Here is a 24,175-nt window from a genome sequence, read left to right as displayed (position 1 = left end):
AGCATGTCTTTTTAAGGAGTCCAGACATGGGAATAAAGAGATAAATTATTACAACTTATGAATAGTCATTTATGTTAGAGTGGGTCATTCTAGTTGAAAACAGATAAGACTTATGAGAAAGAATCGGTGATGAAATTCAGTAACAGAGGCTAATGTAATCCTAGTCATAACTCCAGTCAAGGTGATGGTGTTGGGAATGCAGTTCAACCTCAAAATAGTAATGAATGAGCCTTCTAAGACAATGCACCTCCCTAGTGACATCACTGATTGCTTAGAAGACCTGTCTTTGTCTTTGCTTTACACACACACACACACACACACACACACACACACACACACACACACACCAATTCATCTAAAAGCTTGTTAATGAATCCCTACCTCTGCATCCTTTTAACCTCATCAGTATAGAATTGCATGTTATAATAGAACTTTCTTCTGCCAGCTTGCTCATTTGCCATGAGTCCTACGCCTGTCTCAGTACTCTCTTCGTCACCATCATCATGTTTCTGAGAACATGCTTGCCTGGCCTGGCCTAGGCTTAGGATGATTTCTGCAAGTCACATTATGGTCCGTGTTGAGAATTCGTGTGTGTGCTATTTCATATGCTTACACCCTTTTAAAACTCACTCTGAAGTATGTTAAACCATTGACTTTTGACACCTCCCTCCCCCCAAAAAAAAGTACCCACAGTATTTGAACAAATCTTTTTAGGCTTTTAGCTTTTAGCCTTGTAGACCTGGCAAGCCCTGCTGAGGTTAGTTTCTTTTGGTTTCATGAACTAGCTGGCTAGCTCAGATATCTTATCCCCTCATGTAGGCACAGGCCCATTCTGGCAGGAAACTTGCTCCTCTTTCACTATACTGACTCAGCACCCACCCATTCTTGGCAGATACATCTCCATACAGCCTGGAGGCTGAGGTAGGTATGACCTGCTTTGCTGGTTTCCTGGGCTTCACTACTAAGGTCTTCGTTTCCATGAGTAGCAACCTCAGCAAGATGAAATCCTTTTTCGCAAAGTCCTCTACATTTATGCCATAGATGTGCTCAGCCATCTTTAAGAACTCTCTGCTGCCTACCAAAGGTGAGTAATAATGAAAATAACCTCCTTTCTGGAACATGGAGATTCAGACACCATGCTAAGTGCTTTATATTACATTGTTTCATTGAATCTCCCCAAAAACTTATCAACAATCTCCTGTTACCCCATCTCAGTAATGACAATCTCAAGAGGAACCAGCATGTTCTAACAAATATCAACTAAATTTATCAACTAAATCATGAACTATCACAAAAGTAAATTGCATCAATTTTTAAAAAAAATTAATTTAATCTTCTTTCACTTAGTTTTTATCATGTAAACATTAATAAAGTAGCAGGAATGTTTCACCCACCAACATATGCTCGGTTCACAATCCACACTCCTACCTGGTCTCTCTTTGCTTAATCCAGATGAATTGAATGAAGTTTGAAATTTATGCCCTGGCAAATGCTGAAGCATGCATGGGCAGTCCATATATGGCGATTCTGTTGATCAGTCATCCTCATCAACTTAGAACATGAAACCCAATATGGATAAATTCAATCCAGATGACTTTGAGGCAAATTCTGAACATTGATTCATTTCAGTCTAAACATTTCAGAATGTGCCTCTCTTAAATAGGCATACAGTGTACACTTTTCAGCATCATTTCTGAGTCTTAGACCACAGCCACCCCACTAACCTTTCTAGATCTTTACAGATCTACATCTGCAGGTACCATGCTGACGGTAATCTCAGAACACCTAAATAACAAGACTAGGGTGATTCCAAAAAATTCAGACTTGACTAGAACACATACATACAGTAAACCAAAAATAAAATTTTAAAACTTTTTAAAAAGTAAATGTTTTAAAAAATTATTTTTACTGAGTAATTCTTTAAATCAATAATATATTTGTCTATATAAAACACTGAGCAACTGAACTCTTTTGCATTTTTATAAGCTTTATATTTTAGGAAAAATTTAGATTTACGTAACTACTACAAAGAGACTATAAATATTTCCCACATATCTCTGACTCAACTTTGCTATTAATTATGTATTACATTCTATGGTTCACTTTTCATATCTATTGTTCTGACAACAGCTTGGCATCATTGATGAGAAACTTCTGTACTCAGACAGCCTTTGGTTTTGTCGAATAATGACTTTTATTTACTTTCTTCTATTTTTTCAGCACTGGGTATTGAATATAAGGTCTTGCAGGACACTAGACAAGAACTCTGTCACAAAGCCAAATCCACAGGCACTGTTTCAAAATTTCTTGTTAGTTTCTCAGTCTCCTTTTGCTTTTAACAACCTTGGCATTTTGGAAGGAGTCCTAATTAAGTAGCTTGTGTAATGGCCCCTAATAGGGCTGTCTTAGAATTTGCTTTCCTTATGAATAAGTTGAAACTGGATTTTAAAAATATCTTTTCCTTCATTCCTTAAATCTTAATAGTAATTCGAATGGTCATTAAATGTCTCCTTCCAGCTGGTAAAGATTAAAATATCTAATAGTGTTCTAGCTGTAGTTATTTTAAGTTAATGTTTCGAAGGAAACTGCCAAATCATGGGAGCTCTAAAATGAAGCTATTCTTTCACATGCTGTCATCTGTGAAAAGTCACATTAGCAATTTTAGCTCAATGAACCTCAAACATAACACTGCAGTGAATCCACAGTTGAGGCAGTTATAATATGCAACTTTGTTGGGAGTTACAAGGTTAATAAGGTTCATTTTATTCTGACTAAATAATTACATTAAATATTTTTATAATGTTCCTGTCTAAATCACTTATGGTTTGAAGAAAACAACAATAACAGAAAGTTAATTTCAAGTGTCTTTAAAGAATATAGATGTTCTTGAACTATGAAGGGAAACATTATCCACCTGCCATTAGCCATTTTGAAGTTATAATACTTAACTAAGTTTTTCAAGTATAGTAAATGACTAAAAGCAACTTAGCAAGTGAAAGGAAGAAGTAACCCCATTTATAAGGCCACTGACTCAGAAGCAGGTCTTTTTTTTTTCATTAGATGATGAACAAAATTCATAGGACTCCTGGATTGTTAATGTTTATTTACTTGTTAGTTTAATGTATAGGAGTGCTTTGTGTGCATGTGTATCTATGCATCACTTTCTTTTCTTTTTTTTTTCTATGCCATCTTAGTATATTGATAATTGATAGTGAATTATTTTACCCATCGCTTCTCAGCTTGAGTTAGTCTATAGTCATAGCATCCATGAGAATTCGCCTTCCTCTTTTCTTTTACATGCTTTTTTTTTTTTGTTTGTTTCATTTGAGAGAGGGTTCCACCCTGTAGCCCAGGCTGACCTGGAAGTCACAAACCAGAGGCGATCTCCAGCCTCTGCCTCCTGAGAACCACAATTACAGATGTGAGTCCCCTGCTTCCAGAGCAGTGATCATGGTGATGGTGTTAGTCTGTTTGGGTCTCTCAAACATGCTCTCAGCATTTAAGCTTGGAGGAGCAGCTTCCAGGGTCCCCTCAGAGTCTGCTGGGTTCGCTCTCTCTCTGGTCTCCTGGAGTGTCATGCTGGCAGACAAAAGAGCCTAAAGTTTCTCTGCATTTTCTCTGAAGACACAATTCACCCAAGAAGCATCTTCTCTGATATTTCTTTCAAGTGTAGGGCTCTAATGCATTCTCAATTCAGTCTACTGAATTGCTGTTTCCCCCATGTGTGGGACAAAAAACCCCAAAACAAACAAAAGTTTATCCATCACTTTCATGCCTGGATTTTATCCAAACTTTCATGAAGTATTTTAATAACTATACACTAAGTCGTTTCTTGTCTGTAACCCTAAGTACAAAGCAATAAGGGGAAACACTCAATACAATTTCAGTGCTCACCCCCAAGAGAGAACTTGGCCTGAGATGACCTTGCAAAGCTAAACCAGACTTAACCTGATGGAGTCAAGCTGGAGAACACATAGCCAGGCAAACACACAGGCCTAGTGCAGAAAGGCATACTAACTCACTGCAAAAATAACTGTACCTACTGCTGCAATGCCTAACTTAAAAGAGCTAAACAGACATCCGACGAAAGATTTTGTCTGAGAAACATAATGTTGAGGAACATATTTCGGAGGACTTAGGACATCCTGAGACTCCCAACCCTGTGACCTACTCTGACGGAAAGGAGGGACTGAAGCATGAGCAAGGCCCTTAATTTGATCCCCTATCCCTTTGAAAGATAAATAGAACAATACAAAGAAATGTCTGAATAAATGCTTTACCAAGGAGGGTACAGATAAGAGCTACCTCTTAGTAATGTTCCCTCAGGCAGCCCCACAAAAGTTCTGTCAACAAAAGCCAAAATTCAGCTGCCATTACCACAGTGGAAACATGTGACAGGAGAGCTGCCTCCTGAAGGTTGATATCGGGCATACATGTGTCTCAGGGGGCCGGGCTGATACTGATCTCAGTGTTCACTTCTAAAAATGTGGGAGCAGTAGTCTAGGAACTGAGGAGAGAGGAGAGGGTAGCCTTTCTTGAGGTGTCTCTGTACTAACTGTCCTTTCTGTCTGAGACTGTTTCTATGTCAACTGAAACAAAGAGAGAACAAACAAACAAAACTAACTAAAGCAAATAAACAAGCCTTCAAAATTATGTTTCACACTCAACCAGCTTAAAGACAGTGGCTCTCAATCTTCGAACCTTTAATACAGTTCCTTTTGTTGAGTTGACCCCCAACCTTAAAATTATTTTTGTTGCTACTTTAAAACTATACTTTTGTTCCTGTTATGACTAGTAATGTAAATATCGGATATATGACCTCTGTGAACATCACAACCCACAGGTTAAGAAGTGCTTAAAGTTTAAGAACATAATATTTCTGAGCAGTGACTAAAGACTTACACAAAAGGTCAATTAATAGAGTTTCGAAACCCTTAGCCTCGAATTGTGACACATGCCTATAATCCCAGAACATGGGAGGCTGAATCAGAAAGATCCTGATTTCAAGGCTAAGATAGGCTACTTAGAAAGACCTGGTGGGAAGAAAGAATGAAGGAGAGAGGAAGAGGGTAAAGGAGACAGGAATCCTAGTCCAACCATTCACCTAATTAATGCAAGAAAATGTCAAGCTCCAAAATGTGGCAGAAATAAAAATAGCATTAAAAAATGATTTAGCAGTTTGCTTTGATAACATCACAATCAACTTGGAAGAATTATCCCACCTGTTGAGAGCTGATGTTTATAGGTTGTTTTAAAACAATCCACGTGACGCTCTCAAGAAGAGGTGGAACTGTCAGGGAACCAGGGTATGTCCAGTAGTCCCAGGATGGTGGAAGCAGAGACAGGGGGTCAAAATTTGTGAATCGGGTTTGTTTGCCCTGGGAAAGAAAAAGAACATTACAGATTAAAAATTACACACACACACACACATTCAAATTCTGTGTGATTACTTACTATCATTCATTAATATTTTGGTAAAACAAATCTCTGTCTTACTCCAAGAAAAGACCAGATAAAGTAGCAAATTCTACAGATTTATTTAAGAAGAATAAGAGAGTCAGGCATATACCTATATCCTAGCAGTCAAGAGATAGAGGCAGTGGGATCATGAGTTCAAGGTCAGCCTGGGCTCTAAATGATCTATGTAGCGAGGTCCCAGGTCAAGAAAAAAAATAATTTTATTTTACATAAGTAGTCTTTTAAATAAGTTACAATTTAAGTCTTATTTCTAAAATTATAGTATTAAGAACATAAATCTACATATATTTATTGGTGATTCTTTTAGATAATATTAGGTTCTTTGCCCCTTTAGAAAGAAAAGTGACAGGAAATTTGTTCTGCAGTTTTGGTCTGGTGAGTTGATCTTGCTTTAAGAAAGCAGGATACACATGTCTAATATGTAAGATTTCAAAAGAAGGTAAAAGAATTCAGGAGAGAAGGAAGCTATTAGTCACTAACAAATAGTAATAGTAATTAATTTTACCTTTTCCTTAATGGAATCCAAAATGTCAGTGATCTTTTGCAGCTGGGGATTGTGTTCCCCAATCTAAAAGATGTAAAATTTCAAAACAGAAATAGTTATAATAGAAAATTAGTGCAAGTACTCCATTTCTGTCCTTAAATTTTAATTATGTTCTAAAAGCCAGAATCAGCTCAAGCCTACAGCCACTGTTCTAGAATCAACTTTCTCTTCTACTGGACAAGCTGATTATACCAGAAAAATCTGAACAAGATATTATGGAGATCCTAGACTGCACCTACAGTCTGGTTCCAAAGTTTGGAGTAATAGCTTCACATGTATCAGATGGTGTACCAATGAGTTGTTTTTATTTTATATATTTATTGTTGTGTATGTGTATTGATCATGTATATGTGGATGCCCATGGAGTCTAGAAGACGGTGTCAGATTCTCTGGAGCTGGAGTATAGGCCCTGGTGAGCAATCTGACTATGGTCTGAACCCTGGTTCCCTGGAAGAGCAGCAATCACTCGTAACTGATGAGCCACATTTCAAATACAGGTTAACTTGAGAGAAGCGCTGCTTAGACAAGTGACTGACTAGTAAGCCACCTGTGACATTCGGTCCAGACTGACTGGGCTGCTTACATAAAATCTTAGATCTCCTACTTGCGAGCTAAAGTTACTGCAAGTCCCAGATCAAGAGGCTACCCTGAAGAGCATATGCATTTTAAATACAAATGTATAAAATATATGCATTTCATTAATAGGAGTGTTTTCAATCTACCTAAAGGTTTAAAACCCTGAGAGTGCCTTCTCTTGCCATACCTGGATCCTGTTGCCACCACCTAGGGTTCTCAGATAAAGTCCTGGCTGCTTTCCACATCACTCCCAATCTCTCAACCCCGCCCTAGCTCCACAAATTACAACATCACACAGATAATGAGGCATGGAAAAAGAGCACACCCTAAAGAAACTGTCCCCAGGTGTGATGACAGGACTTGTCTGTTCACATGCAAATATCAGAAAAGGAGAAGTTTATGGCTTTTGTTTAAACAATTGATCAGTATGTTTGAGATGATTTGCCAATATGTCAAGCAAGGGCCTCAAGAATCATGAGCTTTAATTTTCCACTCTTCCAGTCTCCAAATGTTGAAATCAGGAACCAGAAAAGCCTAGATTTCATCTTGGGATTTCAGCTGTTACTTCTGCTGCTATTTCTGCTGATGCATCAGTTGCTACTCACATCAAATGCCCAAGTAGCAATGCGAAAACTAATTAGATAGTTTCCACACTTCAAAGGGGAAATACTAAATTTCAGACTAGTTTCCTGTTTAGTTGAATGTCTGACTATTTAAAATGCAGCAGTGGACTCTCACCTGGAGAAATATTCCCAGGACAGCTAGCCCGTCCGACTCATGAGCTGCCTCAACAAAGCTGGGGTATTTGTCTGAATTCCAGTGGACAACATGGAGCTGAAAAGAAAGTACACAACATAATTCAAACATTTACATAAGCATGGTGAAAAGTAGAAATGCAAATGAAACATTGATATAACTGCCTGGTGCTGGGGCCTCCAGTGTATAGGGAATCTGTAGTAGTTTGACTGGAATTGACCCACCCCCCATAAGCACATAGAAAGTTGCACTGTTAAGAGATGTGGCTTTGGTGGAGTTAGGTGTGGCCTTGTTGGAAGAAGTGTGTCACTGTGGGGTTGTGCTTTCAGGTTGCCTTAGCTCAAATTTCACCCACTGAAACAGTTCACTTCCTGTTGCTTGGGGATCAAGATATGAACTCTCAGCTTCGCCTCCAGCACCATGTCTGCCTGTACACCACCATGTCCTACCATGATGATAATGGACTAAACCTCTGCAACTGTAAGATAACTCAATTAAATGGTACCATAGTAATGGTATTTCTTCAAAGCAATAAAACCCTAAAACAGAATCCTTCAGTAGACCTTGACTTTATCCTTCTAATCTATTCATATAAAATGAGATCAGAACGATTGCAGGCTCCAAGCTATCTCTGATCAACTATTTGAAAGCTCATTTCCTAGGTCCTGAACATTTTGCCCACTTTCTTCAGTCCTACCACACTCCAATATTCTTTTCATGTGACCTGGGGCCTCTGCCCCTCACTGAAGTTACTGCGAATGAGCGGGTATGGGTCAGATATGAGCTGTCCGTGGGGTTCACTGAGGTGCCTGGGCTCTAAAGGTCCAAGAAGTCAACCCCTATAAAGTGGTTGCTGATGGTAATAAGGTTGCTTCTGAAACTGGCCTGTCATATTTATCATTGCAGTCTCACGTTTCTGTAGCTCGGAAATGCAAATTCTCCCTATGATAAACTGTTTTAGAACTAGTCATATTTTCATTATTAGATTATTTGTACTGTTACATGGTAGTTACATCCATTTGTGGAATACCATGTTCTGATGTAAGGGTACAATATTCCCATAACCATACTGAGTTGACAGACAGAGGCAGTTTACATTTACTACCTTATATAAATACATTCAGATCCTTTTCCAAGAGCAAGTTTTGATGGGGAAAAAGAAGCTTTGGGTCAAAGAATTGGAGGTGCCTGAACATGAAGAAAGAGGCAGCTAGTGCCAGGAGAAAGGGAGAGAGGAATTTGAGAACTTGAGACTCGTGAAAAGTCTCTGCTTATTTTGCAACTTAGTTCTCAGGCAAGCAGACATTTGTAAAACCCAGCAGAAACCTCCATGTGAGTACATGTGAGAACATGAGAGTACATGAGAGCCACAGAGTACCCTTCATACAGAGGAATATGAAAAATTTCACAAACACCAAGCTGACTACCCCTTCAGTTCTGCTTGAAAGAAGGACAGAGAGGAGCCAAAGGGCAACATGCCATGCCCAGAAGTTTTAGTTCCTATCATAAATGCTGAAGGCCATGCCATGTTGTTATAAGCAATGACCTGATGATACCAAGGATCACCTCAGATAAGATCCTTAGGGATCTTCTTGGCAATTCAGTAAGAGAGCACTCATTCAGTCTTCATGGCCAAATCACCCTCATAGCCAACTGTCACAGAGAAAATTTGACATATCCAAATACACACTTTCATCGCCATGCTTCAGATCAAACTGCACAACTTAGAGGCAACTAGTATGAAGAGAACTGTAACAGTGCAACAACCACATGTAATCAAAGGAAACAAAGGGATATCCTGACAGAAGCATACAAAGGTGGATTCTGCGCCACATTCCTACTTCATGTGAGATAGTACGGGGAGGAAAGAATCCTCCAAACACTGCATGATGAAAGAAGGCTCACGGGGCTCAGGAGAGATACAAAACGTTCCACTGTGGGGATGGGCCGATGAGGGTGGTAAAGTTTCAAATGGCTCTGTGCCAATTACAACAACTCCTTAAATAGCTTGCTTATGGAGAAATGGCATCAAAGGGTCAGGAACACAACTGGTTAGAAAATGGGTGTGTAAGTACAGAGAAAGAAATCTCCTGTGTAGACATCTTCCTGTTAGCTAAGCAACAATTGTTTGAAATATGATGAGAAACCAGATCAAAAAAATCTGTTTATTAAAAAGTCTTCTTCTCCCTCATATAACACCTTCACAGAGGAACATATATTATAGTCTCTTTTTGTATTAAAAATAAACAAATTAGCAACTTCCTATTTCCTGACTAACAGGGTCATCAATTAGAGATGAATGACAGGTAATTAGCCCACACAATAATCAGATTAAGATTGTTCCTACAGGGCAGAGTAGCAAACACCTTTAACACACCAGATTTTGAGCACCAGCAGAGGTAGGTAGGTTTCTCTGAGTTTGAGATCACCCTAGTCTATACAGTGAGTCCCAGGCCAACCAGAGTTACTTTGTAAGACTGTTTAAGAACAAAACAAAAAAAGATTCTTACTTGTTAGTAAAAATCATTTCTAAATATAGTATTTATTTAACTTTAGTGCTTTTAAGATAAATGATTGTGATATGCAAAATATGCTGCCAAGTACTATAGCAAAAATCTACCATGAATGTGGAAATCTGATTTATGCTTTTCTTACATTAATGTGTTAGTTTTTCATCTGTCCTGAGATCATCAATTTATAAAGAGAAAAGTTTTATTCAGGCTCACAGTTTCAGTGGTCTCAGTACATGATCAGCTAGCCCCAACCTTTTTGGTAGGTGACAACGTAGCATGTCTCAGTTGGAGTACCTGACAGAGCAAACTGGTCACCTCATCACCAGGTAGCAAAAAATGACAAGTGAAGGGGCAAGGTCCCACTATAACCCTCAAGGGCACACTGGAAATGACCCAAGGACTTCCTCTGAGGCCACTCCTCTCAAAGGTTCATCAACTTCCCAATAACAATAACCTTGGGAGGAAACCTTTCAGTAAGGGGTCTTGTGGGAGATAGTTCAGATTAAACATATGATTAAACAATGATGGATAAACCATAAACAAATACAGTTTCCAATATAGACTATTAACCTTTTCATTACACTATTCTTTACATATCCATATGAATCAGTTACTTTTCTGTTGCTGTGATCTATGACAAAAGCTCCTTACAGAAAAAAAAAAGTTTATTTGGACCAAGGGATCCAAAGGGTTAGAATCCATGATGGTAGGGAAACAGGCAAGCAGGCATCAGGCATGGTGGCTGGAGCAGTAAGCTGAGAGCTTGTATCTCGAACCACAGGCACAAAACAGAGAGAGTAAATGCTAAATATAGCAAGAAGCCTTGAAACCTCAGAGCCTGCCCTCAGTGAAGACCACACCTCCTAAACCTCCCCAGACAGCATCACCCATAGGGGACCACATGCTCACACACACACACACACACACACACACACACACACACACACACACGAGCCTATGGGGCATTCCCATTTCAACAACTATTGCACTTTTTCATGATGAGATTTCTCTAACCTCTCTATAATACCACAAATCATAGTTGAAACATTACATTTTCATGTGCTGCAACTTAAAATGTCTTGTTTTCTTTTTTGTTTCAATTTCATAATGGGAAACAACATGATTACAGCTATGTTCTTAAGCAAAGGTACCCAGAAAAGCTAATTCACATACTGGAACCATCTCTAGAACTGAGCACAAAGCTCTGATTTTTCTGAACTTTGGGCCAAATGTGACATTAGAATTTCCAGCGCTGACATCCTCTTTAAGAATCCAGGTTTGTATCTACAGCCTGCTGAAGCTAGTGTCCCTGTTATAGGCAAGCCCCACTGGCATTGCCTTCCAAGTATATCAAGAACTTCTACAGTGTCTTTACACTCTTACTCAAATTACCGCTGTTTGCCTCAACTCTTTCGCAGTCTTCTGCTTTGTCTCCCTCCTCCAACATTCGCCCCACAACAGCTTGTTCTCCACTTGGCAGTCAGATGCATTTTAGGAAATAGAAAGCAGAGCAGCTCAGTGCTCTGCAGGACAGCGGCCTCCCCTTTTCCTCTCACCAGTTTCAGTCCTATAACGTGAAATTTTTCTCTTCCTCAGCATGTTGAACCTACTGCATTCCTACTACACAGCACTTCTCTTTGTTATTGACTTTACCTGGGAAACACTGAGTCAAGGTTTTGCTCACAGTGCTTTCTCCTTGTCCTTTTGTCTCACCTTACATGCTATCTCAAAAAGGCCTTTCCAAACCCACAGTCACTCTTCAGATCACATGCTATCAGTGTTGCCAGAGAACCAAACACCTATCACTTCACTCCTCTCCCCTGAGGACAGAATAAGTATTGCAACATAAAACTCTGGCAAAATGGGCGTGTTAGATGGCAGCCTAAAAGGCCAGGTACATAGGAAACAAGGAAACTGGGAAAAAAAGTTCCATTTTCTGAACATCATTATCATGGGGGTCTAACTACATCTCCAAAAATGAAAAGCTGAAGAGAATCTGTAGCATCTGATAACTAACTGCTCAGTCTTGCCTAGATAAATCATAGGCCAAACGTGCTCCACTCAGATATCTTTGTTGAGTCAGGACAGACTTGGCTTTCATCTCTTGGTAAAGTTCAGTGCTATTTAATGGTATTAAAATGAGGTATATGGCACTCTATATTTTAAGTAGAGGATTAGAAGATCCAGAGTATTCCTAGTAAATGTAGTTATAACAAAAAGGACTACCTTACCAAAGAAAAGGGAACAAGACAATGGAGCATTAATTTTGGACTTGACAGAAATGGCATCATCTCAGGACACCCAGACCAAGTGATCAGCACAATGGAGATTTATTTTCCCCAGAGGGGCAAAGGGAAGAGACTAGGAGACAAAGACAGGAGATAGAGGATGAAAGTGGAGGGGGTGGGAACAAGAGAGAAGGAGAAAGGATACCTATCCTGGAGGGACAAAGGACTCTCTGGATAGAGAGGAGACAGATGCGGCCCATAAGATAATGAGTTTATAAGGGTAAAAGGGGAAACCCTGTGTTAGGATGAAGCATTCCATTTCAATTGGTCATGCTAATTAGGTGAGTTGAAGGGAGCCTTTGATTGCTAGACTTTAATACTTTGATAGCTGAATTTTGGTAGTCAGCCTCAGGAGGAGAAAGTGGCTAGCATTAGGAATGTAATCTAATGGTTTTAGCAAGGCAAAGGAACCAGGGAGAAGGGCAAGGCCTGCCAAAGCCAAGTTTGCCCACGCTCCCAGAGTCCCTTCAGTGCTATTTATCTATGCTCTGAATAGTAGCAGAGTACATTGGATTCTTGCAAATGCAGTCTGAATTTCATGTTTAAAGCACCAAATGTTGTCATGTATGGAATGTGAGCTTCGCTTATGTCTGATTATTTGTGTTTGGATCAAACATGCACAGAGTTGAACATAATACAAATGTTTCTCTTCTCTCTGGCCTTTGAAATCCAACAGAGGAAGTATAATGCCACATGCCTTGGGTTTTAAATAAATGAATCATAATGCCTCACTGGATAAACAACTTGTTCTTTTCCAGTTACTCTCTGATTTACACCTTCTCTCACCAACAAATATACTTATTATTTTATTTTATTGTTATTCCTGTTTGGTCTCGTTTTATCACATAGAATCTTGTCATATATCCTAGGCTGCTGGTCTGGAAGTCCTGATCCTCCTGCCTAGACCTCTCCAGTGCGAGGATTACAGGCATGTGACACCATGTTAAGCTTCACCCATTTCCAAACATATAAGCAACACTGCGCTCTCAGAGTTGGTTTAAGGGTATGAACGGCCACATGTGGAGCTTTCCTGTTAGATGAATGATGTTGTCTCAGACACTGAGGTGTCTAAGTAGCTGAGGATCTATTGGGACTGTGGAAGGCTTCTGCTATGGAGTAGGCTGTGTGTGCAGCTTACCTCTGCAGCATATCTCACTCCATCTACCATATGTTCAGAGCCATGGTCATCTGCTGAGCCCCAGTGTAGGTGGAACTGCCGCAACCTATAGCTTCCAGTGAGAGGACCTCCACGCAGGACTAAACACAAACACATTTTAAATGGTTAGCAAGAAAAATCACATTTATCCATCTCATCAAAACTTCTCCCTGAACCACTAAATACGTTCTTGTCCTTACAAATAAGTTCTGTTTGTGGGCATAGGTACAACTTTACATATATGAAGAGTGAGAAAAAAAAACACCACTGGAAACAGAGTCCGTCAAGTAGATCTTTACAGAATACTTGGCGAGTCACAATACACCCACAGAGAGCAAAGGAAAAGGAATGGAATTCTCAAAAGTGAAAATCCACTCTATTTAACTGAGAGCAAACCAGATTCCCTGAGTAAGAATATGAAGGGCAAAAAGGGTTCATTGTGAGCTTGAGAGAGCCAAATAGCTTGTATGATTAGAGCAGGCTGTGCAGGATGTCTGGATGACAAGGGTCTGGACTTTCTCTATCTGCATGGTCTTGGATAAAACCTACCTTCTAAGCTGCCATTTACACATCTAATCACTGGAGAGAGACACAGTCTCCCTAAGACTATTGTGCAAATAGAAGAAACATGGTAAGCGAGAGACTTTCCAATGCACAGTACACAACAGCACTGTAAACGTGCTACCCACTGCTACCATGGTATGGCTTTTGCTATGACCATAAAGACTGGTGCACCTTCAGTGCTTAGAGTATTTACAAATAAATAAACATAAAATACAAAAAGAATTTAAAATATTTTTAAAACTCAAGATGTCTTTGTCACATTGATGAAGTATATTTCATTGTTTTCCTCCAGTAAATATTATCTCTAAGATTATGATAATAAAAGTATATCATAAATATATAGAAACCCACTTTAACACAAAGCAGTCCTAAACTAGGTGAAGGAGCACACACATGTAATCTTGGCACTCTGAGTTATCCAGTGAGTTTGAAGCAAGCATGTATAACAAATTGAAGACAAAGAAAAAGGAGGAAGGAAAGGAGAGAGGAGTGAAAGGGAGGGGAAGGAAGGGAAACAGAAAAGAGTCCTAAACCACTTCTGCCTAATTATGTTGTATGCTGCAGACATAGAGACAGAAAGGGAACTTTGTATGCTGAATACACGAAACTCCACCAATGTAATGTCAAGTTGTGAGTGACACCCCAGCTCCTGGCATCCATCCTAGCCCCCTGTCCCGGGAGTTGCGTTTGACTGGACTCCAAATCCCAACATGCCAGGCCCTGAGCCCTCCGTGGGGGAGAGTCAGGACCATTCTCACAGGGTATTTAAGTGAGTGCCCAGAGGAAGAACACATGGTCCTGGATTTTGCATGTGCTCCCCAGTTTTCTGTCTCTCCTGCCACGCTCTCGACAACCTCAGAGTGTTGCATTTAATAAAACATGGGTATGTTAATTTGGTTTAATTTGGCCTGATTGGATTTCTTAAGCAGCTTGTCTTAGGACTTTCTCCTAACAACCAGAATACAACAGAACTGTTAGACAGGAGAAACTTAGATAATAACAACATATATTTAAATTACTCTTCAGAAAGTGTACCAGTGCTGTGTGTTCACACACTAAACACACATATGCATGCACACACACAAACAAAAACACAGGCTTAAGTTTCAAAACCTATATACCTCATATAAAAAAGCATTTCGGTATAAATATTTTTTGTCATCTGTAAGGGTGAGGGTGGGAAGGAAGACTCAGCAGTTAAGACTGCTTGCTGCTCTTCCAGAGGACCAATGTCAGGTGGTGGGCAGACATTTCCAGAGGATCCAATGTCCTTTTCTGGCCTCCCTAGCAGCCACATGTATATGGCACACACACACACACACACACACACACACACATTAAAAATGATAGTACCCAAAGAAGGCTATTTCAAAGCACTCTGAACAATAAAAAAGAAGAGATCACCATCACCATTGAGGCCAGAGTGTGAGTTTGCTCTTGCTTTCCCCTGAGAAACACAGTACTTTTATTGCTTCTCCTTGTACTGAGCTGCACACATGAAAGCAGAGACTGCGATCCTGCTAATCCCACTGCCTACCTTGGAACCTGTCAGAGGAGATGCACAAATGTCTGATGAATAAATGGATAAGATATTTGATTTGCCTTTAAATCGATTCACCACGAGTCCCCTGAGTGACGCCAGTCATATATTCATTACTGAGGCCTACACTGACTTCAGGTGGAATGGCGCCTGAAGGAAAGTAGCCAAGTGCTCCATTGTGCCTTTCTCTCTTGCTGTTGCATAACAAAATCTGAGCTGGCCAGAGCTTAGGTAACCAATGTGGAATTGACTTTGGGAGAAGACTCAGGCAAGCTGGGTCTGGAGAAAGAAAGTGATACAAAAAACACACATTGTTAGAGAGACGTCCTACAGTTAAAGTCAGGTTAGCCAGTTTAGCCTGGCTAAACTATGTGGATTGTTTTACAGGTTACACATTCAGACTGTACAGGTCAGTATTTCAGTAAAATAGCCAAGTGAGTTTATGATAAGCGAATGCCTAATTGTGGAGAAGACTATTCTTTTGAATGGGGTCAGGTCAAGAAAAGTGAGTTTAAAATATCTGTTTAGCCAGGTGATGGTAGTGCAAGCATGTCTTTAATCCTAGCACTTGGGAGACAGAGGCAGATGGATCTCTGAGTTCAAGGCCAGCCTGGTCTACAGAGGGAGTTCCAGGACAGCCACGGCTACACAAAAAAACCCCTGTCATAAAAAAATTTAGGTTATTGGCATCTTAACAAAACAGCTAATATGTGGTACAAGTCTAAGTTCTTGTGAGAAAACTCTAAGAACACAAGATGAGTCTTGTGATCTCAGTTTTTTCAAAAACATGAAATTTGTATTGGAATGTACATTTGTGTTCCTCTCAGTTGTGTAGCATGTAGAAGTGAGTTTACCTCAGATTACTCATTATTGCTTGTTACCGTTGTAATGGTAAAAATAAAATGCTGTGGATCCCCAAGTGGCTACAGTGGCAGAAATGCTGCAGGTCCCCAAGCAGCAGCAGTGGACAGTGGGTCCTGAGAGCAGTCAGTCCCAGGTAGGGACAGCACAGTTCCCCAAGTGGCTGCAGCAGGCCATGAGTCCCAAGCAGGAGCCATGTGGTGGGTAAGAGTCTCACGAGGAAAGACAGACAGATGGGCACACCACAAGACCATAGTGCAGGTCTCTGAAGGTGGCTGGTCCCAGGCAGGGAGCAATTCAGTGGGCAAGAGACAGACAGAGAGATGTGCCATGCAGTGTGAGGCTGGATATTTATTTAGTGGGTTATGAAAGGGAAGGGGAGAAAGGGAGAAGAGCAGAGAGAGAGAGAAAGAGAAAGAGAGAGAGAGAGAGAGAGAGAGAGAGAGAGAGAGAGAGAGAGAGAGAGAGAGAGAGAGAGAGACGGGAGCTGCCTCTTCATGAGGGAGCTGGATAAAGGCTGGAAGCTAAAGATCAGTTTGCCTTGGCAGACAGGGATCCCACACACAAGTAGGTGTGGCTTGTCTCTTAATGGGACAGAGCATACCATTACAACGTCGATATGCCTCTATGGAAAGACATTTTTGCTAAGTGAGGCTTGCCTGTTTGCCCTTGTGATTGGACATTTTACTCATGTGGTTCACTTAACCTCTAGAGAATAAACTGTCTGTAGTTTTGAATAAAGTTGGCTATTGCATGAGATTTTAGTCTACCTCATTTATAGGTTCCACTCTCCCAGGTCCCACGCCTGTAGGGCCCTGGTCTCCCTTATTCCTGGGGTGCTTTCACAGGGACAGTTTATGATCAGCTAACTAAGCTTCCTGTGTGTTTCCAAGCTCTCCCTGCCCTGCCTGGTGGTTAGCTGCAGGGCATTTACTCCATTGTTAATATGGTAATTTCCCACCTGCCTGGGCGGAGATCCTTGTGCAGCAGTTAGATACAGAAGGATTTCCCCAACTCTGAATAAACTGGCTTTCGGCTGATCTCCTTTCGAATGACCCTGGTCTCTCTGTGTGTTCTTTTCAATCTCCAGGCCCTTGCCCGACTGGGGTAAGGTACAGGGGCGCGTGAACTGTACCGAGGATGTAACACAAAATCGGGTGTTACAACTAGACTGGTAAATACCTGACAAGGGAAGGAATTGCAGGTGTGCTGCAAATGGTGGGTCGCCATCCCTGTTGAGTAAATAATAAACTATTTTCTCCACTTTATTCTTTTTAAAAAGTAATAATTTCTCCAAAGTCACATGTGCTATTGTTTACCTTCATTTAGAATTTCCAAAAAGAAATCTCTTCCAAACAAAACACTAATGTAAGAGGTCAAGAGAATCCAATCTGCCAGTTATAACACTGTAGGAAGTTCTCGGTGGAGTCATTCCAGGACACTATGGGAGCCAGAGCCAGATGAGATGCTGAGAAAAGGGAGTTCTGAGTCTAGAAAGACAAGTATCACAGGCAAGAGCAGCCCATTTCTACTATCAGGTTTCTCTTTCCCTGCCACCGTCCTCTATATGCAGTAGATACTCTTCCTAAAGAATCCCATGCCCATTAGTCCCCTGTTAACATTCTGAAGAGTGAGTGCCTGTAGGTTAGGCAGTGTGCACATGAGCATCTTTCAACCAAGCGAAACCCTCAAGGATCCTGAGGACAATTCTATGCCTCTTCTATGTTCACTGATAACATTCAGAGTTAACTTCTAGTCAAGAATGGCTTCTTGGAGCTGGAGAGGAGGCTCAATGGGTAAGAGCACTTGTTATACAAACATGTGGGCCAGTATTTGAAAGCCAGGGCTGGGAATGGTGGCTCCTACCTTTAATCCCAGAACTCTAGAGGCAGAATTAGGCAGATCTATTTGAGTTCAAGGACAGCCTGGTATGTATAGAAAGTTCTAAGTCAGCAGGACTTCAGAGAGTGACTCTGACTCAGAAGAACAAACAAACAAACAAACCACAAACAAAAGAGAAAAATCTAGATGTGGCCATGAGGCAACTGCAAGCCCTGTGGGGTAAGGCAAGGAGGATTGTTGGGCTTGCAGGCTGCAGGCTTGTTCCCGGTTCATTGAGAGACCCTGTCTCAAAGGAGTGAAAGAGTGGAGAGGAGAGGAAGGAAGAGGAGATATAAGGAGATGAGGGGAGGCAGGAAGAGAGAGAGAAAGAGAGAGAGAGACCTCGACTGCTGCAGATCAAATTGAATTGAGAATTTTTTTCAAATAAAATACTAATATTCATCCTTTTTGAAGTACTAACTCAACACTTTTTATTCTAATATTAGATGTGAGCAGACTTTTTCTTATTTGAGAACGTTAGATATTTTATTCTTGAAATATTATAAACATATCCTGTTACAAATGTGGATGGTAGCAACTTGATATTTAGAAACTTCGGACTGTTTTTCCAAACTTCTAAGTACACTAAGCCCACCTAACAACAGATTTACAAAACTCTAAGCCCGGAGAAAATGCAGTTGGGTACATATAATAAGGCTGGTTTTCCCTTTCTGCTTTTCATAAAAAGAAACATCACGTTCATTTTCTTTATGTACTTTGTACAGGTCCATAGACAGGCGCCCTGTATGATCTGACAAATGTAAAGAAGACACTGATATAAGCTAACAACAATGCTTTTTAACAAAAGTAGAATATTATGATTTCAATTATAAGCTGATGAGTCAAATGATGAAATTTGTTAAATCCTTAAATAGGAAGATAATGACATGGCTCAGGGGATACACATGCTTGCCCAGCAAGCCTAATACTTGAGTTCAGTCCTGGGAACCTACACTAACCTCCATAAGTGCATCAAACAATGACACAGAAACACAATTGACAAGCAAGTTTTCACACATTTCCATTTGGATATACATTTTTAACACAGTATCATTCATGCTTGGCAGCAGGTAGACTCAAACAGTATTAAATATTCATTTTAAGTAAATATTACTTTATTCTCCCTTTTAGTAATAAACTGACATGTGAATTAAATTTTTACTTAGTGAGTCCACAATTCACATTGTGAAAGATATGAACGATGAACAAATTAAATATAATTTTTAATACAAGTAATGAAGAATATAAGGATAGATGTCTTAAATATTTCTATTTTTAAATTAAATACCTACTTTCCTTCTTCCTTAAATGTCCAGTATTAGGACATAATAATAAATTATGATAAACGAGTAATTGATATATCTTATCTATTATAAGGGTGTTAGAGCTATACATTTTAATGAAAAAATCCATTAAATATTTTGAATAGAAAAAAATTTTAGAGTAATATAACATCACCCTAAACATAACTTAAAAAGTATATGCAAGATACTAACATGGCATGTATATATATATATATGTGCGTGTGTGTGACTTTAAATATATATACATATATATCTAAATATATATATCAATTTAAATATTAAGGAAAAAGCACCACACTGATTACATAATAATAAACTGTAAGGATATAGGTAATTTTTGTCCTACATTTCTCTATTTTTTTACTACACATACGTATTGTGATTGTAAGCAAAAAAATTGATTTAAAAAGCAAATCTCTTAGTACTGTATGCTTACCATAAGTAGTAAAATAATTATGACTAAACACTTTCCAAAAACATGGGACTAGAGAAATGGCTCAACAGTTGAAGAGTATTTTTTGCTGTTGTACAGAGGACCTGGGTTCAATTCCGCACACCCACATGGGAGCTCACGACCATCATAACTTCTAGACATCCACACATTCATACATGTAAAATAAATAAATCCAAAAAGATAATTAAAGTTTCCAGGAAAAAAAGATTAAAATCTTTTATGAAATACTATTAAACTTCAATATTTTAACTGTTAAGTAATAATAAGCTAAAACCAATTTTTAAATATCATCCAGCACACTTTTTCCTACAAATTTTCTCTATTTTATGGTAACATTATCTTAAGATCCAAATAGATAGAATTTAAATTCACATGAAAAAATATGCTTCAATTTTGAAAATTCCAGAATGAAAGATAGGAGAATAAGTCTAACTACCCAAAGTCTTAAAAAAACAAATAAACCAACAGAGCTAACCTGATTTGTCCTCTGTGTCGTCGAAGTCAACGTTGAAGGAATGGCCACTATTGCTGATGATTTTAGCTGAGGCGGGATCATACTTGATACTGAGAGGTCGGAGGGAGGAGTCATATTTCACTTCTTTGGTTTTAATCTCAATCGGAGACTGCTGATCACCATCAGCAATGGGGAAAAATTGATTCCAGTGAATAGGGCCTGATATGCATAGGACCAAAAGAAAAGGACTAAGTAAGTTCTTCACTCAACAAATTAAAGTTGATAACAGGCGACAAGGATGATGACTCCATGAATAAAGTGCTTGCAGCACAAACATGACGATGATAGTTCGGGTCCTCATGATCCACAGAAGGCAGGTGGGTGTGGAAGCTCATTTGGAATGCAACACCTAGGAGGCAGAGACAGAGGGTGTCTTGGGCAAACTAGCTAGTGAGGCGGGGAGAGACCCTGACTCAATGATGCAGAAGGTGATGGAGAGCAAATGAGAATGACAACCAAGGTCAGTCTCTGATCTCCACACACACGCACATGTGTGTATACCCACACAGAAGAAAACACTCGCATACACAAGCATGTCTCCCACAACCCCCTAAAAAAGATTAGTAAAAGTAATATTCTCATCCTCAAGGCTCCAGTACCTATATTTTAAGCAGGACTAGTACTTTGTGGGAATGGAAAGCATTTATTTTGTTTTAAGTTGTTTACATAATTAAAATGTGCTTAAAGGTAAAGGAATATTTACATTTTATAAAGAATTCCCCAAAGATACCCATCTACCAAGCTAAAACAAAAGTACAATTCATTGTTGCAAACAAAGAAATTCCATCTCAAAATCAAGAATGTGCCCTGGCTGCTCCAGAGGCCAGGAAGTCTATAAAGTAGAGAGATGAAAAGATCATACTTCCTGTTAGCTTTTGTGTGTTCCACCACTCACAGATGTCTTGAATGTCACTCAGCTCAGCTACCTGTGATACTCAGGATACCCAACATACACACAAATCTTTCACACAGAATAATCCAAACAAAATGGCCAATAAACATAACATTACTGCTCACATGGGTTCCTGGGGAGGGGAAAAAGCTGCAACATGAATACATGACAACACACTCTGCTCAAAAGGAGTCTGTGAATCAGATACTTTGGGTCATAGCAATTTCACAATAAAAATTCCCAGAAGACACTGTACACAAGGCATTACATTTTCTCATTAGATCATTTCACTTGTCTTTCTATGTGTGTGCTCTTTCTGTTCACAGTCTTTCCTTTTCGTGGCCACCACATATAAGATAGCTAAGGAGTACAAGATTTCGAATATACAATGCATCTGTCACAATGTGCAAACATTTTTATAACAGTCAAGGGGCTGCTTTCGCTTTTGAATCCCTTTCTTCATCAATTCCTGGCCATTCATAACCAGAGCTGTTTATAGAGAAGTCAAATCTATGAAAGACAAAAAAAAAAAAGCCACATGAATCAAATAGCCAATTTATGTAGTCACTTGCATTATTGCACCTTTAGAAGAGGCCTATTTCTAGCATATTCAAACTTAAACCCATGTCAACATGGTTGGTTCTTAAGGGAAAGACACTGTTCCTCAAGTTTGGCAAATTTTTGAACATCCGTACTGATATATAATATTTGGTGATGTCACATGGCCTAAACCATTAAAAATGATCAAAGGTTAGTGGAAGAAGTGACAAGCTGCTTGGGAACAGAGCAGGCTGTCTAGAGTTCCCCGTCCATCCCATTTCATCCCTGCTGCTCTCAGCTCAAGAACCCCTTAATCTGACCAGGCACTAATTTTGTCAAACAAGAAGAAATAACAAGGCTTGCTTAGTTAGGATGTGGCACATCCCAAGAGAATTTTAACAAAATCTCCCTTTAAGGTGTGGGCCTCTTAAAACCATTGTATCTACAACAGAAAAATCATTCTACAGCTAGAATGTAAAATGGGGAGTGGAGAGAAGGCTAGCACCTTCCTCTTACCAAGCACCTGGCTTCAATTTCCAGACCCACATGGTGGCTCACAATCTCTGTAATTCCAGTGCCCGGCAATCCACTAACTTCCTCAGGTACCAGGCAAGCATGTGGTGCACAAACATGCTTGAAAGGCAAATACTCACAAACATTCTTTAAAGAGAAAAATTAATAACATTTTTTAAAGTTAAAAAGTGAATAAGATTCATAAATAAATAAGAGTCATAAAATGACTCCTGGTTAATGCCTTTCTATGAGGAATTTTTAAGTTTTCTGGAGAAGAATTTTATTGAAAACAACACTTTCTACCTATTAGGGAACAATCAGTACTTATTGACTAGCACAACCTTATACCTGCCAAATAACAATAAAAATTATTCCATCAAAGACAAAAATGAAAAGTGTGAAATTGTCTTTCCAAAACACAAATTAGAGGATAGTGAAATATATAAGATCGTCATTGTGACATAAATTTCATTCTTAAAATTCTCAAGTTCATCTGGTGCCATTTTAAAAGTCATGACAACCTCAAGCAAGCTGCAATTAAAAATGAAATTTTTCCATTAAGGCAAGAGGATGACCACGGGTTCTGCCCAGTCTAAGTTACAGAGTGAGACACCATCTCAAACCATAAAGTCAGAAAAATAAAGTAAAAGAAAGGAAAAATTTCATTAAAATTTGCATGAAATGTACTGTAGAATACTGTCCAATAATGTAAATGAAACTGAAGTTTTTAATAGTATTCGCTAACTCCATTTTGATAGACTTCTGCAATTCATAATTTGGATCTCTGCAATTCTTTTAACAATTTTAATTTTAAACAATCAGTTCAATTCAATAGACTAAGCAGAAAAAATGTTTTATGTCTTATAATATGAAGAAAAGTACATATCTCATTGCCACGCTTATCAATAAGTACACTTAGCAACACGTTACGATTTCTGTAATCATTTGCTAAGCTTTGGTCTCTGAAAGGATCGTTTTGGTAGGAAAGGAAGAGTGAAGAACAAGCCCTAAGCAAGCTTCATGTCAGTATGCAAATTACAAGTTACTAAGATTTCTTCAACAGTCTCTGGAAGGCGTCCCGTGACTTAGTGATCAGTGCCCACGCCGCCCTGAAGTTGTCCTTTCCTCACAAGTGTGTCATCTGAGTTCTGATCTCTCAGGCTTTCCCCGGACAGTGGTGGGCTTTTCGAGAGAGCCGCTGAAAGAGCACACAAGGAACCAGGCCCCTGGCCCCCACCCACCCACCCACCGGGTTCAGATGGCCCACCAGGCGGCACCTGCCCCTGCTCAAGTCCCGCTCACCGTTGTGCTCGCCATATCCCCAGCTCAGTCTCGCCATGGTCCTCGATGGAGAGCGGCGAACCCTGTGGCTGGGCGCCCGAGCCAGGGAGCTGGGCGGTCCAAGCGGGTGGAGGGCGGGGCCGACCCGTGCCCGGGAACCCGAAACCGGAGGGCACCATAGTCAGCCGCAGGGGGCGCCCAGCAGCCAGAAGGGTTCCCCAAGGGGACTTCCTGCTTTCTGGGAAGTCGACACCCCCGAAGAGACTCTTCTGGAAATGACTCACCCAAGCAGGAGCTGCTTGCTGGAGGTGAAGATCTTGACTGGGAAACGCAGTGGTGATTACACAGGCACAGACATCAATGCTGATAGCAGTAATAACTACCATTTAAAATAACAACTACTAGTTATGAAGTGCTAACCTCCTGGGCCAGCCCTCCCTGCCCCCACAGCCCCATCCTTTGCAGTCTGCATTACTCATTTCTCTGGTTCCTTTTGGCTTACTTCAGCATCTTGCAGGCT

General features: G+C 39.9%; 1 protein-coding gene across 3 annotated transcripts in view; it reads right to left on the bottom strand.

Annotated features, from left to right (window-relative positions):
- Ca13 (carbonic anhydrase 13) overlaps positions 1–23,781 on the bottom strand; it is an 82,959-nt gene extending 59,178 nt beyond the window's left edge. For all 3 annotated transcript variants that reach the window (XM_075971558.1, XM_075971557.1, XM_075971556.1), the window contains exons 1-6: positions 23,677–23,781; positions 20,391–20,588; positions 13,294–13,412; positions 7,337–7,432; positions 5,984–6,046; positions 5,223–5,378 (exon numbers count right to left, since the gene is read on the bottom strand). In XM_075971558.1, coding sequence (XP_075827673.1) covers positions 5,223–5,378; positions 5,984–6,046; positions 7,337–7,432; positions 13,294–13,412; positions 20,391–20,588; positions 23,677–23,713 — 669 coding nt within the window. In that variant the 5' untranslated portion in view covers positions 23,714–23,781. The remainder of the gene's footprint in view (positions 1–5,222; positions 5,379–5,983; positions 6,047–7,336; positions 7,433–13,293; positions 13,413–20,390; positions 20,589–23,676) is intronic.
- Positions 23,782–24,175: the final 394 nt, after the last annotated feature.

This window comes from Microtus pennsylvanicus, chromosome 5, assembly GCF_037038515.1.
Source record: "Microtus pennsylvanicus isolate mMicPen1 chromosome 5, mMicPen1.hap1, whole genome shotgun sequence".
NCBI classification, from domain to species: Eukaryota; Metazoa; Chordata; class Mammalia; order Rodentia; family Cricetidae; genus Microtus; species Microtus pennsylvanicus.
Note: the sequence above shows the minus strand (reverse complement) of the source record. Positions and strands in the feature narration are given on the sequence as shown.